The 14,719-nt window shown below is 50.8% G+C and overlaps 2 protein-coding genes across 3 annotated transcripts; both read left to right on the top strand.

Annotated features, from left to right (window-relative positions):
• Positions 1-94: 94 nt before the first annotated feature.
• slc46a1 (solute carrier family 46 member 1) lies at positions 95-9,093 on the top strand. 2 transcript variants are annotated; one of them, XM_064352855.1, is made up of 6 exons: positions 158-888; positions 1,428-1,819; positions 2,153-2,613; positions 5,253-5,336; positions 7,432-7,588; positions 7,889-9,093. In XM_064352855.1, exons 1-6 carry the CDS (start codon positions 559-561, stop codon positions 7,935-7,937), a joined length of 1,473 nt encoding a protein of 490 aa, XP_064208925.1. In that variant the 5' UTR covers positions 158-558; the 3' UTR covers positions 7,938-9,093. The 2 variants fall into 2 exon arrangements, with proteins under 2 accessions (XP_064208926.1, XP_064208925.1); XM_064352856.1 differs by lacking the exon at positions 7,889-9,093 and having other exon boundaries at positions 95-888; positions 7,432-7,592.
• An 810-nt stretch (positions 9,094-9,903) lies between these two features.
• On the top strand, positions 9,904-14,628 carry LOC135264324 (vitronectin-like). Its single transcript, XM_064353187.1, has 8 exons — positions 9,904-10,213; positions 10,775-10,894; positions 11,379-11,717; positions 11,935-12,074; positions 12,561-12,842; positions 13,229-13,349; positions 13,523-13,897; positions 14,199-14,628. The coding sequence occupies exons 1-8, from the start codon at positions 10,156-10,158 to the stop codon at positions 14,318-14,320; spliced, it is 1,557 nt and encodes a 518-aa protein (XP_064209257.1). The 5' UTR covers positions 9,904-10,155; the 3' UTR covers positions 14,321-14,628.
• The last annotated feature ends 91 nt before the right edge of the window (positions 14,629-14,719 follow it).

Here is a 14,719-nt window from a genome sequence, read left to right as displayed (position 1 = left end):
ATACCATCTCTGCTTTCCCCAGTCCAAATAAAAAATATGTAGTCCACTTTCCGTTAACAGAAGAGCAGACTGAAATATCTGTCCTAATTTTTTTATCCAAGCTAAATTTGATTTTGCCGTCAAAAGTTGCCTAATTCATCAGTGGTGTCAATGGAGGGAAAGTTATACTGGGTCCAACCACTAGGGCCGCTAAAGAGCAGAAATCCTTCCAATTGTTTGCGCACGCATGCGCATTGTTAGACATTGGACTGGTGATCAGACGAATCTGAAACGGAGTGGAGTGAACTCTGGAGTAATAAACACAGGACTGTTGCAACACGTAGCACCACGCACTGTGTGGTAAACTGTTTTTAACACTATTAACCAGTAATGAATCGAGCGGTAAAAGAAGTGCTTATGGTTATAGGTACGTCGGGTGTGGGTTTTCGTGACATTCGTGCAGGCAGTGGTATGGGGTCTGTGTATATACGCGTGTAGCTAACTTATTAAAACGTTCACGTGGACCTCGGCTCGCGACTTTCGCCCCGCGGGAGAGCGCACCTCAGACGCAAACAGGTCATGGACGACTCGGACTCTAGCGCGATTCTCCCCCAGGAGTTCATTCCGCCCGCCGGGGATGAGATCCCGGATTCGGACGCCCTCCCCCCCGATTCAGCGGTCGTAGACAAGCCGCCCTGTTCCCCTCTGCGCAGCGGGCGCCCGCCCTTCCCCTGTCCGCTGCCGATCTCGGTGGAACCGGTGCTTTTTCTTTCCATGTTCTCGCTGGCTCTCCAGATGCCGTTGACCACGCAGTACCTCTGGGACCGCATCAGTGAAGATGTCGGCTACAACGGAACGAAATCAGGGGGATGTCGAAATACCTCCGGCCCGCCCGATCCGCTGGAGAAGGTACCAATTTCAGCCGACTTGCTTAATAACAAAAAGTTACCTGTCAAAGAAGCACGTTTCACCTGAATCGGGTTGGGTGTGCGCGTGTCCTGTCACTGTTGCCGGAGGGTTATAAATAGCCGCTGGAACTTCACCCGCATACGATTAAGTTTCATTTCAACTTTTTTTTTTTTTTGGGGTGGGGGGGGGAGGGGGGACGGGGACGCACTGCTGGACCGCCTAGTCTCGCGCAATCAAACACGCTGATGTTGCATTGGAGATTGGGCAGGTTTGGTCGAATGGACAGTGACCTGATGGTTTCTGTTTTTGTTTTCACAATAACACATATAATGATAAAATAATAACAAGACCAAGTCAAAACCTAGTATACACATACACGCCCCCCCCCCCCCCCCTTACGACACCACTGCTCCACTGCTCCCACCTCTCCCTGTGTCTCCTGACAAGGAGTGGAGACAATATCAGAATAATAATATTATAATAGTAATATAATAATAATAATAATAATAATACTGAGATCGATGCCCCCCCCCCGGCAGGAGGTTGAGACTCTGACGGCGCACTGGAGCCTGTACATTAACCTGGGCGGTTTCGCGGTGGGGCTGTTTGTGGTGACGCTGCTGGGCCCGTGGAGTGACCGGGCGGGCCGGCGGGCGCTGCTGACGGTGCCCAGCCTGGGCCTGGCGCTGCAGGCGGGCACCTACCTGGCCGTGATGTACCTGCGGCTGCCCGTGCCCTGGCTGCTGGCGGGCCGCCTGCTCAGCGGGCTGTCGGGCGACTTCAACGCCATCCTGGCCGGCTGCTTCGCCCACGTGGGCGACTCCAGCGCCCGCCGCCACCGCACCTTCCGCGTGGCCGTGCTGGAGGCCTGCCTGGGCGTGGCCGGGATGCTCGCCAGCGTCATCGGCGGGAAGTGGCGCCGGGCGCAGGGGTAAGGCTGCCGCCGTCACCCGCCGTGCTCACCCCCCCTCCCCTGCCCCCTCCCTACCCGCCGTGCTCACCCCCCCCACCAACGCCCCCAACCCTCCCCAACTAACGGACCATCATGCCACTCAGTCAGGAAAATAAATGTTTGTCTACTTAAAACAACAAATGTCTGGACAGAAAACTAACCGCCCTCTCTCTTCTTTCTCTCTCTCTCTCTCTCTCTCCCTTCCCTTCCCTCTATTTCTCTCTTGCTGCCTCTGCCCCGTTCCCTCTCTTTCTCCTCTCCCTCCCTCTACCCCCCTCCCCTCTGTCTCTCCCCCCCCCCCGCCCCCCCCAGGTACATTAACCCTTTCTGGCTGGCCCTGGCGTGTAACCTGGCAGCGGCGCTGTACGCCTGGCTCTTCGTGGCGGACACGGTGACCCCTGACCCCGGGGCGCGCCTCTTTTCGGGGGCGCACCAGCGGGCGGTGCTGCGGCTGTACGGGCGGCGGGCGGGCGGCGGGCGGGGCCCCCTGCTCTGGCTCTACGCGCTCTGCTTCCTGCTGGTGGTGACGGTGCATTTCGGGAGCCGCGACCTGTACGTGCTGTACGAGCTGAGCGCCCCGCTCTGCTGGGGGCCCGAACTGGTGGGGTACGGCTCCGCCGCCCTGCACCTGGCCTACCTGAGCAGCCTGCTGGGCCTGCGCGTCCTGCAGCTCTGCCTGGACGAGTCCTGGGTCGCCCTGCTGGGCCTGGCCTCCAACAGCGCCGCCCTGCTGGTCATCTCCACCGCCAGCAGCACCGCGCTCATGTTCACCGGTAAACCGCACGCACGCACACACACACACACACACACGCGCAAGCATGCGTACGGTACACACACACACACACGCGCAAGTATGCGTATGGTACACACACGCTCACACAAACACACACACACACAGACACACATGCACACACCCTGACACACACACACTTACACACACACACTGACACACACATACATGTGCACACACACACACACACAAGCTCACGCACACGTACGTACACACACACACATGCACGCACGCACACACACACACACACACTCACACATATACACTTATACGCATACCTGTACACACAAGTTTACATACAGTACTAGCTCAAATTACGGAATCACTGTATTAGTTACATGATTATACATTGGCGATTGGATTAACATAAAATTAGTTAATCCGTTATAGATATGTTAACTTTTTTATTCCAATATGAATTGGCATTAACTAATGTAGCTGTTAACATGAATTAATGATGTACAAATGCATTATCAATGCTGTACAGATTAACTTTTCAGTTGTTAGTATTTAACAACAACATTAGTTAATGCCAATACACGTGACTTTACTGTGTTACTGGAATGTGTAATGATTATTACTTGTTTGACACAAATGCACATTATTTCTTTATTTTTGTTTTATGTTGATATGTAATACATATTACATTATGCCAAAAACAGATATTGTTGGAAAATATAGCATTAATAATCAAAATATGTTACGTGAATGCAGTGTTTCCATAAATTGTGCCAATACTCTACATACATGCGCACTACAACACACACGTACACACGCACACACACACACACACAAGGGTACATACACATGGCAACACATTATCGCACGCATGCACATGTACATACCTATAGCTGCACGCACACATATATTCTATGCTTAGAACAGTCCAGTGAACTTCCAGAGTGTAAGGAAGTGGTTTTCCCCACGATCTGAGACTTTGTTCTGTTTGTATGTAACAAATTTACTTTATAGTCGGCAATGATTTAGACTCCTAAACTAGCATTAACTGCCATTGACAATCATTGCTTACAAAGCTTTAGTTTTTATTTCTACCGTTTGGGAGCATCTCATTAAAAATGGCTACGGGTGGGGGAATTTTAAAAGGCCATTTCAGCCATTTTGAAAATTAAAATAATTTCAAGCGGGGCTTGCTTAATCCTTTGAAGAGCAGGTTATTTTTGGAATTCTTTGTCATATCATATCAGAATCTTTTCAAAAAATTCAGTGTTCTAGAACTCTGTTGCTTTCAGTTACCAGTAGTGATTGTGACATCAGCATTAGAATGATCAGTTGAGAACATTCTAATCACACATTTGTGATGTCACAGCTTGAAGGGTTGAAGTGTGGTTGGAAGAGCATCTTTTTGTCCGGAGGTCAGTGGTTTTAGTGCCAGGATTACATGAGGTGCTTGACCCGAATTTCTTCAGTAAACGCAAGCTGCCACGTGATTGGCCGCTGTGTCTTAATTTTGATGTAATGTGCGCTTGCTGGCCTCAAACCTATGACACTGTACACCTGGAAAATTCCACAGGTGTGGCGAATTGAAATCATCTTTGGCCTAAACAGGGAAGGTAAGATCAGGGCAAAGTTATTCAGGTTTATGATTATCAAAACAAAAAAATCAAATAACCTTTGTGTGTCGTTAAATGGTTAGGGAAACTGAATTACAACTCGGAGGTTGCAGGTTCAAATCCCGGCTGTGACACTGCAGAGCTGTTAAACATGAACCATTTCGGGAAGGAAACTACTGGCATTGAGCTGGCACCCTTATCCAGAGCAATTTATAATGCAAACACAAGGCAATAATAATGGATCAAAGTGCAGTAATTCCCTAGAGAGGGAACGATGTAATCCCGTGTGTAAGCTGGATCAGAACCTCAGAAATTCTGAAAAGTCAACGTATTAATCAGGACTTCAAAGAACATCTTGGGCTTTTTTCCTGTCAGGACTTGAGGGATATACTTTGTAAAAGGAAGTAAAATCATAGTTAAAAGTAACATCTGCTGTAAGCATAGTACCATTGTGTGCAAAATGGCATGTCTTGATCAATAGCGTGTGAAAAGTGCCTATACTGTGAATAATATCAAAAAGAAGACAAGCTGTTCTGATAAGAAGGAACACCTACCCCCGCTGCAAAAGCACCAGTGAACTAGGCGTTTGGTCAGGGTTTCTGAGGGAAGCAACGATGTTTCTCAGAAAAACATAAATGTGTGTGGGCAGGGCGACTGTCATACCAAGGCCTGTCTTAGGGCCGTTTGAGGGAGATATAAAGGAGAGAGCTGTAAACAGAAGGTTGAGTCTCTCCTCTCAAGCTCTGTGATGAGCGCTTGAATGGTTTCCCCTATTTGAGATTCTCTCCAGGACTGGAGTTAACACTGCAGACACAGCGCCCCCTTCAGGACTGGAGTTAAAACTGCAGACACAGCGCCCCCTTCAGGACTGGAGTTAAAACTGCAGGACAGGTTAAATGCAGACCAGGTTTTCAGGACGATGAGTTAATGGCTTAACATTTTCATTAGTAGTGCCCATCAGGAGAAGTCCCAGTCAACATTTGTGTCAGCCACAGAAGTGACAGAGAAATAAAAGATCATAAAATGTAAAGAGATGTGCTTACTTCCTCAGGGTATGGGCTGAACTTCCTGTCCATGGCTTCTACTCCGGTTCTCCGCTCAAAACTCTCCAAACTGGTGGACTCGTCCCAACAAGGTGAGCAGGACACCCGGCGGGTGGGGGGCCTTGTGTGGTCTGGCTGATGGTTCCCACCCTTCCCACACCCCCCCACCACCACCCCCTGCCCCCACAACCTAACACCCTCATGGGCTATCACCTAGCAACACCCTACCCTTCTAAATACTCCCAGGACTACGGTCCTTTTCTCTTGGGGCGGGGGAGCAAGGTTGTCAGTGTGACAGTGGAATCGTACCAGGCTGTATGAGTGATTCGGGGTAGGGGGTCACTTCCTGGTTCCCCCCCCTCCTCACCCCTGCCCCACCCGGGTCTGAACTTCAAGGTCATCATGCACACCTGCCATGAACTCCCTTCCCGTGAACTCCACGGGTTTAATCATTACCTGTGCAGTGCCCGTAGAACGCCAGAGCCAGGACATTCCAGTAACACCACTGACTGCTGTGCCTTTAAGACCAGCCCTAAACACAGCCTCAGCCACACAGACCACCAGCCCTAAACACAGCCTCAGCCACACAGACCACCAGCCCTAAACACAGCCTCAACCACACAGACCACCAGCCCTAAACACAGCCTCAGCCACACAGACCACCAGCCCTAAACACAGCCTCAGCCACACAGACCACCAGCCCTAAACACAGCCTCAGCCACACAGACCACCAGCCCTAAACACAGCCTCAACCACACAGACCACCAGCCCTAAACACAGCCTCAACCACACAGACCACCAGCCCTAAACACAGCCTCAGCCACACAGACCACCAGCCCTAAACACAGCCTCAACCACACAGACCACCAGCCCTAAACACAGCCTCAACCACACAGACCACCAGCCCTAAACACAGCCTCAACCACACAGACCACCAGCCCTAAACACAGCCTCAGCCACACAGACCACCAGCCCTAAACACAGCCTCAACCACACAGACCACCAGCCCTAAACACAGCCTCAGCCACACAGACCACCAGCCCTAAACACAGCCTCAACCACACAGACCACCAGCCCTAAACACAGCCTCAACCACACAGACCACCAGCCCTAAACACAGCCTCAACCACACAGACCACCAGCCCTAAACACAGCCTCAGCCACACAGACCACCAGCCCTAAACACAGCCTCAGCCACACAGACCACCAGCCCTAAACACAGCCTCAACCACACAGACCACCAGCCCTAAACACAGCCTCAGCCACACAGACCACCAGCCCTAAACACAGCCTCAGCCACACAGACCACCAGCCCTAAACACAGCCTCAGCCACACAGACCACCAGCCCTAAACACAGCCTCAACCACACAGACCACCAGCCCTAAACACAGCCTCAGCCACACAGACCACCAGCCCTAAACACAGCCTCAGCCACACAGACCACCAGCCCTAAACACAGCCTCAACCACACAGACCACCAGCCCTAAACACAGCCTCAGCCACACAGACCACCAGCCCTAAACACAGCCTCAACCACACAGACCACCAGCCCTAAACACAGCCTCAACCACACAGACCACCAGCCCTAAACACAGCCTCAGCCACACAGACCACCAGCCCTAAACACAGCCTCAGCCACACAGACCACCAGCCCTAAACACAGCCTCAACCACACAGACCACCAGCCCTAAACACAGCCTCAGCCACACAGACCACCAGCCCTAAACACAGCCTCAGCCACACAGACCACCAGCCCTAAACACAGCCTCAACCACACAGACCACCAGCCCTAAACACAGCCTCAACCACACAGACCACCAGCCCTAAACACAGCCTCAGCCACACAGACCACCAGCCCTAAACACAGCCTCAACCACACAGACCACCAGCCCTAAACACAGCCAGAGCCACACAGGCCGTTCCTATCCCAGCTTCTGCCTGTGCACTGTGAACTGTGTGTGTGTGTGAGTGTGTGTGTGTGTGTATGTGTTATAGCATGTTACAGTGCGTGTGTGTGTGTGTGTGTGTGTATGTTACAGCGTGTTACAGTGTGTTACAGTGTGTGTGTGTGAGTGTTACAGTGTGTGTGTGTGTGTGTGTGCGTGTGCGTGTGCGTGTGCGTGTGCGTGTGCGTGTGCGTGTGTGTGTGTGTGTTAGTGTGTTACAGTGTGTCCTGTCTCCTGTAGGAGCTCTGTTTGCGTCGGTGGCCTGTGTGGAGAGTCTATGCTCTTTGCTGGCCACTGGAGTGTTCAACAGCCTGTACCCCGCAACCCTGCACATCTTTAAGGGGTTCCCCTTCCTCTTCGGCGCCATCCTCCTCCTCATCCCCGCCTGCATCATCGGGTAAGAGACCGGGTCCAACAGACCCCGGACCCGCTGTCTCTGTGTGTCCCAGTGGGTCAGAACAATCTGACCAAGAGAAGGAGCGAGAGAGAGATTCTAGTGTTTACAGTGGTGGGGTGTATTTTACTGGTCTCTCTCTCTTCCACTCTTCCTCTCGCTCTCTCTCTTTCTCACCTTCTCTCTGTTACTTCCCCCACTTCTCTCCCTCTCCTCTCTCTCTCTCTCTCTCCCTCTCCCCCCCTCTCTCTCTCCCTCCCTCCCTCTCTCTCTCTCTCTCTCTCTCTCTCCCTCTCTCTCCAGGACCATCAGATGTAGAGAAATGAGGACGGCTCACGACGGAACCTCCTGAGGTTCCTCCTGGCCCCGCCCCCCTGACCTTCACGCACCAATCACCTAACAGAGCCGGGTTTCCCGCTTCTCACTGCCCCACCCACACATACTCTCCCAGATGGAGGGGTCTGGGGTGAAGCCTGGACTCAAACACCCCATCATCTCTGCATTTGCTACATAACCCAGCAAGCTCCTTCCTGCTATCCCAGAGTGCCCCTGCACAGGTGTACCCTGATGATGGATTCACACAGGTGTGAACAGGAGGGGCAGGACAGGTAGAGAGGTGGAGATGGGTAGGAACAGCCCCTACCCATCATGCGCTCTCCTTCTGGTGTCACCTGGGTTGCCAGAGTGTAAAACTCCTCCTGTGGGATATTTCAGCAATACTTCTTTTGAATAGCTTTCTTTGAATGGCACTTTAAGACACTGCAGATTATGGATAATCTTAAAAGACACATCTGGATTTATCGATATTGCGAGAAAAAAGACTCATTTTTTAAATATGATTTCAATGTTTGCTTAATAATGTATTTTGTTGAAGTTTCTCAGGGATCTGAAGCTGTGTTTTCAGAGTCTATGTCCATTTAGTGTGAAAGAATGTTGAAGTCCTGAAACGTACAGTATGTGCACTGTAATCCAGAGACTAACACTGATATTCTCCACTAATATGAGACCCCCTTTTACACCATTAACAAGTGTTTTCCTTTGAAGCGTACGTTTTTAAGATTTCTTTTTCTCACAAAATTTTAAGTCTGTGTTCTAGAACCCTATACAATTTCAGCGACCAGTAGAGGTTGTTTACATCAGCATTAGAAGGTTGAGTGAAGAACATTCTAATCACATATTTTTGCGATCTTCCGCCTTGAAAAGGGTTAATCGTTATCTGTGCTGACAATACATATCGCTGCCCATTAATTCAGACGGAAAAACCTGGGAGGAGAAATGCTGAAACACTGCACAACTGAGCCATCGCTGGTGACAAGCTGTGCAAAAAATGATTAACAATATGTTAATGGGGGAGGAACATGACGCACGACTGTATCATTCTGAAGGGTGTTTGGGTAATGAAATTGCCACTGCGTGTTGCATGATTAGCCTGTTAATGGAGGCAGTCACAGTGAACAAGATTACAAGCAAAATGGCTTGAAATAAATTAAATTTTCTACAGAAACGAATCATCTTGTGCGTTGCCTTATCATAATACACACTCAAACACACACACACACACACACACACGCAAATGCATACATGCATCCATGTGCGCACACACAAATATCTACACATACCAACAGCCCCTCACATCAAAATGTTCAACCTCATCCACCAGCGATGTGTCGTTTTAAACCACGAAATGAGTGCCTTGGATTCAGTGAAGGAGGAACATGGTCTCTGGGTGTCTCTGTTGGTACTGTTTCAGGCAAAGTGCTGTCCTGGTATCAGTCGACTTGGTTTCCATATACATCTAATTGTCTGGAAAGGCCAGTTGGTGAGCCGATACAGAATCGATTGCTGTTCGAGTCCCAGACAGACGCGTCGAAGTTGATCTGCCCTAGAGCGCCGCCTGGTGGCCATTGCGAGAACGTGAATGTCTACTGCGTTCCCAGCAAATGGAACGCAGCTGTCGATCAAAAAGATAAGACTGGGTGGTTTGTCTGACTCTGGCGTCGTTTTCTCAGTTACTTGCAACCCCGTGGGCTGGCCTGGGTCACACTGTTTGAACACGGTACTTTAAATTCAACCGCCGTTTTCGACTGTCTTGGGCCAATTCGTAATAAAAAAGAAATGTAATAGGCAAAAATCACAACGCCTTATAAAATGGGGGTTCGCTGCCCTGAGATCACCAACGTAACTAGTAACAGTCGTCGTCACACGGCACCCGCATTTAAATCCAGTTTAAGATCGATTTATCTCTTTTGGGGGGCAAGTCTTAATTAGGGGGGTCAGACCCCCCCAATCCCCGCCGTAATTCGAACGCTGGTGACGCGCGGTGCCAAAGGTTGTATTTTGAAGCCTTTACAGACTTGTTTTTGCAATGTGGCGTTCGCTCATCTCCCCAAAAACAATGTTGGTTCAAGCAAAGCAATACTTCTGTTTAATGATTACCTCGCCAAAATGTTGTAAGTCCGCTAAGATAAACACGGGGAGGTGAATAACTCGGGGAAGCGCTGATCCCGGTCTCAGAGCTCCATCGGTTGCCGAGTCCCCCGCGTTCGGAGGCTTTTCGACCAGGAGAGAGGATGCACGTGCGGGCGATATTGCTGTTGGCTTGCGTCGCCGCGGCGCTCGCGGCTGAAGGTAAACTGCAACGACTTTTATTTCACGTGCTCCGACAATGCTGGGCCGTTTACTGTCAATTATTAGGAAAAAGTTTTTTATTTTATTTATTTATTTATTTTGGCCTATTAAATTTGACAAGCCGAAATATGCTATCTGTTTTAAGCACGTTTGTAAAATATACTACCGTTTTCATATGGAATTTTATCAGTTGCCCATTACTGTAGGCCTGTATGTTGCTAAATGTGTGTTGTACAATATGTATGCCAATCAGTCGCCTGCAGTGAGTGACGTGTACTGATATGAATCATGATAATCCATTCCTGTCTGTTTAAGCGTTTTAATTTTATTCCTGGTTATAAGCATTAAGACATGCCTTTGGTTTACAAATATGTCACTTATTTGCGCCATAACCAGGGGCAATTCACACATCTTTTATATTACACCTTAATTACTTGAATTGACCCTTTACTTGTGCTACATTGTAATTTGATTACATGATTTTTTTCTTTAATTGTGTTACGTTGTATTCGCGTGTGCTGCTGTGTGCTGTGCCCTGCCTGTCCTCTCTGTGTTCTGCAGAGAGCTGTGTTGGCCGGTGTAACGCTGGTTTTGACTCGAAGACGAAATGTCAGTGCGACTCCATGTGCGGCTACTACAGGAGCTGCTGCGTGGACTACGAGACTACCTGCAGCAACAAGGGTGGGAGGCTTTAATCCTCTCCCCTGAAATCTGCTCTCGCACCTGAATCCTGTCCCCTGAAATCTGCTCTCGCACCTGAATCCTGTCCCCTGAAATCTGCTCTCGCACCTGAATCCTGTCCCCTGAAATCTGCTCTCACACCTGAATCCTCTCCCCTGAAATCTGCTCTCACACCTGAATCCTGCCCCCTGAAATCTGCTCTCGCACCTGAATCCTCTCCCCTGAAATCTGCTCTCACACCTGAATCCTCTCCCCTGAAATCTGCTCTCACACCTGAATCCTCTTACCTGAAATCTACTCGCACATATGAATCCTCTCACGTGAAATCTACTCTCATACCTGAATCCTTTCACCTGAATTCTCTTCTAAAAGTGAATCTTCCTCCATCGCATCGTGTCATCGAGTCTTCATCTTTGATGTCCACCACAGCCTTCCTCAGTGGCAGTAAATCAGTAAATTTGTTGTCGGCTGTGCTCTTTCGCAGTAACCCGGGGCGACACGTTTCACGACCCCGAACAGGACTACGACACCGACGTACAGAACGTCAGCGCCACAGCTGGCCCCGGGGCCTCCACTTCCTGGCCCAGGTTCAGCACAGTGGGCCCCAGAGCCTCCACTTCCTGGCCCAGATTCACCACAGCGGGCCCCAGAATCCCCAGTTTCTGGCCCAGATTCACCACAGCTGGCCCCAGGAACACCCCCGCCGTGGCCCCCACCAGCCGGTGGCCCCCCAGACCCTCAGATCGTGACGCAGACGCCTGCAGTGGAAGAGCTTTCGACTCCTTCATGCAGCTGAAGAACGGCTCCATCTACGCCTTCAGAGGTGAGTGGGGGGGTCGGGAGGGGGGGGGAGGGGCTTCGTTACTCAAAGCTTGCTGGGTGGATTCCCGTATGTGGGCCTGTGCCTTTGTACCCCTGACCGAAGGTAACTCACCCAAACTGCTTCTGTAAATACCCAGCTGTGTGAACAGGCTGTGTGTAATGGGAAGCGGGAAATGGGCGTAACGAGCCAGTGTTTGGGTGCTCCTGCATCCCTCCAGGCGAGTACTTCTTTGAGTTGGACGAGAAGTCCGTGTTGCCGGGATACCCCAAACTCATCAAGGACGTGTGGGGCATCTCTGGGCCAATCGACGCGGCTTTCACCCGCATCAACTGCCAGGGAAAGACCTACATCTTCAAGGTCCGTCTGTCAATCTGCCTGCCCAAAAAGAGCAGTATTTCCCACAGGCACTGACATTTAATGCTCCATGGGAATTTTTCCCCACATTCAGTTTTATTGTTTTACATAATAGATATTCCATCATCATCGTACATTGAACACAATGGTATGTACATATGAAAGGCACACATTTCAGATGGGCAAAATTAGGCAGTGGCAACACAGCCTTTAATAAAAGGGTCCATTATTTTATTTTCCCCACTGACTCATTTTCCCAGACTGCACTGCATGGTTTTTGCATTGCTAAAGACAGGGGAGACAGAAAAGCATTGCTGGATGTTGTAGTTTCACTAAGCTGAACCGAAAGTTCAGCTTAGCGTAAACAATGTATATGCTGTAACATTCATATGAATATATTACAGGAAAAACGGCAATGTCACATGAAATTGAAAGTGGGCGAAGTTGTCTTTTTTAGGGAAGTGATGTCGTGCGTTTGTCGCCGAACAGGGAAATAAGTACTGGCGGTTTGAGGACGGCGTGCTGGACGAGGACTTCCCTCGCGACATCTCCAAGGGCTTCCAGAACATTCCGAACGACGTGGACGCTGCCTTCGCCATCCCTGCCAGCAGCCACCGCGGCAAAGAGAAGGTGTACTTCTTCAAAGGTGTGTGTGTCAGTGTAAGTGTGTGTGTGTGTGTATGTGTCAGTGTGAGTGTGTGTGTGTGTGTGAGTGTGTGTGTCTGTGTCTGTGTGTGTGAGTGTTTATGTGTCAGTGTGAGTGTGCGTGTGTTTGTGTGAGTGTGTGTGTGTGTCGTGTGTGTGTCCGTGTGAGTGTGTGTGCGTGTGTGTGTCAGTGTGAGTGTGTGCGTGTGTGTGTCTGTGTCAGCGTGTGCGTGCCTGTGTGTGTGTGCGTGCGTGTGTGTGTGTGTGTCTGTGTGAGTGTGTGTGTGCGTGTGTGTGCATATGTGTGTGTGTGTGTGTCTGTGTGAGTGTGTGTGTGCGTGTGTGTGCATATGGGTGTGTGCTGGTCCTCATAATGTGAATGTGAGTTAGCCGTTCGCTCTCCCTCTCTCTCCCTCTCTCTCTCTCTCTCTCTCTCTCTCCCTCTCTCTCTCTCTCTCCTCTCCTCTCTCCCTCTCTCTCTTTCTCTCTCGCATCTCTCTCTTGCTCTGCAGAGTGTGCGCAGGTCCAAGTACTTCTCTCGCTCCGTCGCTCTTGCGATGCCAGTAGTCAGATCCCCGTTTTACCTGTACTGCGACCAATGGACCGACGTCTTCGACCTGCTCTTCCAAGGAAGTAAGGGTGTGTGTGTGTGTGAGTGTGCGTGCGTGCATGTGCGTGTGTGTGTGTGAGAGTGTGTGTATGTGTGTGCGCATGTTTATGTGCGTGCATGTGTGTGTGTATGCGTGTTTATGTGTGTGTGTGGCCGCTGATTGGCTGATCAGAGAGCGGGGTCTCCTTGTCTCCAGTTGGGGGGGACCAGAGCGGCCCACGCTCGATCCGGCAGGACTGGGGGGGGATCCGGCCCCCCGTGGACGCCGTGATGGCCGGCCGCCTGTACCTCACCCCCGTGGCCTCCAGTCCCCACCCCGCCCCCGCCCCCTCCCCCACCTCGTGGTACGTCCCCGGCCGCTCCTACAAGAGGCCCAGCGGGCTGCGTGACCGGCGCCGCGGCCGAAGGCGTGGCCGGGGGCGTGGCCGGGGGCGGAAGCAGAAGCGGTTCGCCTCGTGGGACCTGTTTGACATCTTCTATGGCGACTACGACGAGTCGCTGGAGGTCGCCGCGGTGACGGAGGAGCCCAAGGCCAGCCACCCCGTGCAGAACGTCTACTTCTTCACCAAAGGTGCCGTCGCCGTGGCCACAGCCAAACACAGTTACTGTTACCGTTACTTACATGACAGGGCTGCCCTGCGTCTGAGTTAGCCCTGAGCTGCACTGGCGCTAACCTGCGCTAGCCCAGTCCGCTTCTGTCAAATCGCCTCTCAGCCTAGATTTCCGCCCCTCTGGGTGTCTCCATTTGGGCCTTTGCACCCTGAACAGGGGCAATAGTGTGTTGACCTCGAAATAGGCTTGTGTACACTGATACTGTGTCTGTGTTTCTCCCCCCCCTCCCTCTCCCTCCATCCCTCCCCCCCCCCCCCCAGATAAGTATTACAGGGTGGATTTAAAGACCAAAAATGTGGACTACGCGTACCCCCCTTACCCACGACCCATTGGGAAGTACTGGCTGGGCTGCAAAGACAACGTTTCCTGGGCAGAGAAGTGAAGGGGGGTGGGGGTGGGGGGGGGGGCATTGTCATGACGACGGCGCGTAGCGGACGTAGCGGAGGCTGTTAGCCGCAAGCTGAGTCTTTTAAGTTGGAAAGGAGCCGGAGTGAGGCCTACTATGGACAGTGCGTTAAAAGTCCAGTTAAGTCAATAATGAACTCGACAATTTCCTTGATTGTGGCGTGGGGATACTGTATTTGCAAAAAAATAACAAAATAACATTGGCTTGTGTTGCATTACAAAGGAAAACATGAATTTTCAACTTTTGTCTTGCCTCTCAATTAAAACCAAACCACGTTTATACGACGTGTTACGTGTTGGTGCTTTAAAGTGTTTTGTTTTTTTGTTTCTGTTTCTGGGGTTTTTCAGTGTTTAAAAATACAAGGAGGATACTGCT

This window comes from Anguilla rostrata, chromosome 9 (assembly GCF_018555375.3).
Source record: "Anguilla rostrata isolate EN2019 chromosome 9, ASM1855537v3, whole genome shotgun sequence".
Taxonomy (NCBI): domain Eukaryota; kingdom Metazoa; phylum Chordata; class Actinopteri; order Anguilliformes; family Anguillidae; genus Anguilla; species Anguilla rostrata.
The sequence above is the reverse complement of the archived record's forward strand: the minus strand, read 5'-3'. Positions and strand labels throughout refer to the sequence as shown.

Bases quoted from the DNA above. Each gene is read 5' to 3' on its own strand.
- slc46a1 (XM_064352855.1), top strand. From the start codon at position 559: ATGGACGACTCGGACTCTAGCGCGATTCTCCCCCAGGAGTTCATTCCG. The intron at 889-1,427 runs GTACCAATTTCA...CCCCCCCGGCAG, and splicing joins CGCCCGATCCGCTGGAGAAG to GAGGTTGAGACTCTGACGGC. The intron at 2,614-5,252 runs GTAAACCGCACG...TTACTTCCTCAG, and splicing joins CACCGCGCTCATGTTCACCG to GGTATGGGCTGAACTTCCTG.
- LOC135264324 (XM_064353187.1), top strand. From the start codon at position 10,156: ATGCACGTGCGGGCGATATTGCTGTTGGCTTGCGTCGCCGCGGCGCTC. The intron at 12,075-12,560 runs GTCCGTCTGTCA...GTCGCCGAACAG, and splicing joins GAAAGACCTACATCTTCAAG to GGAAATAAGTACTGGCGGTT. The intron at 13,350-13,522 runs GTAAGGGTGTGT...CCTTGTCTCCAG, and splicing joins CGACCTGCTCTTCCAAGGAA to TTGGGGGGGACCAGAGCGGC.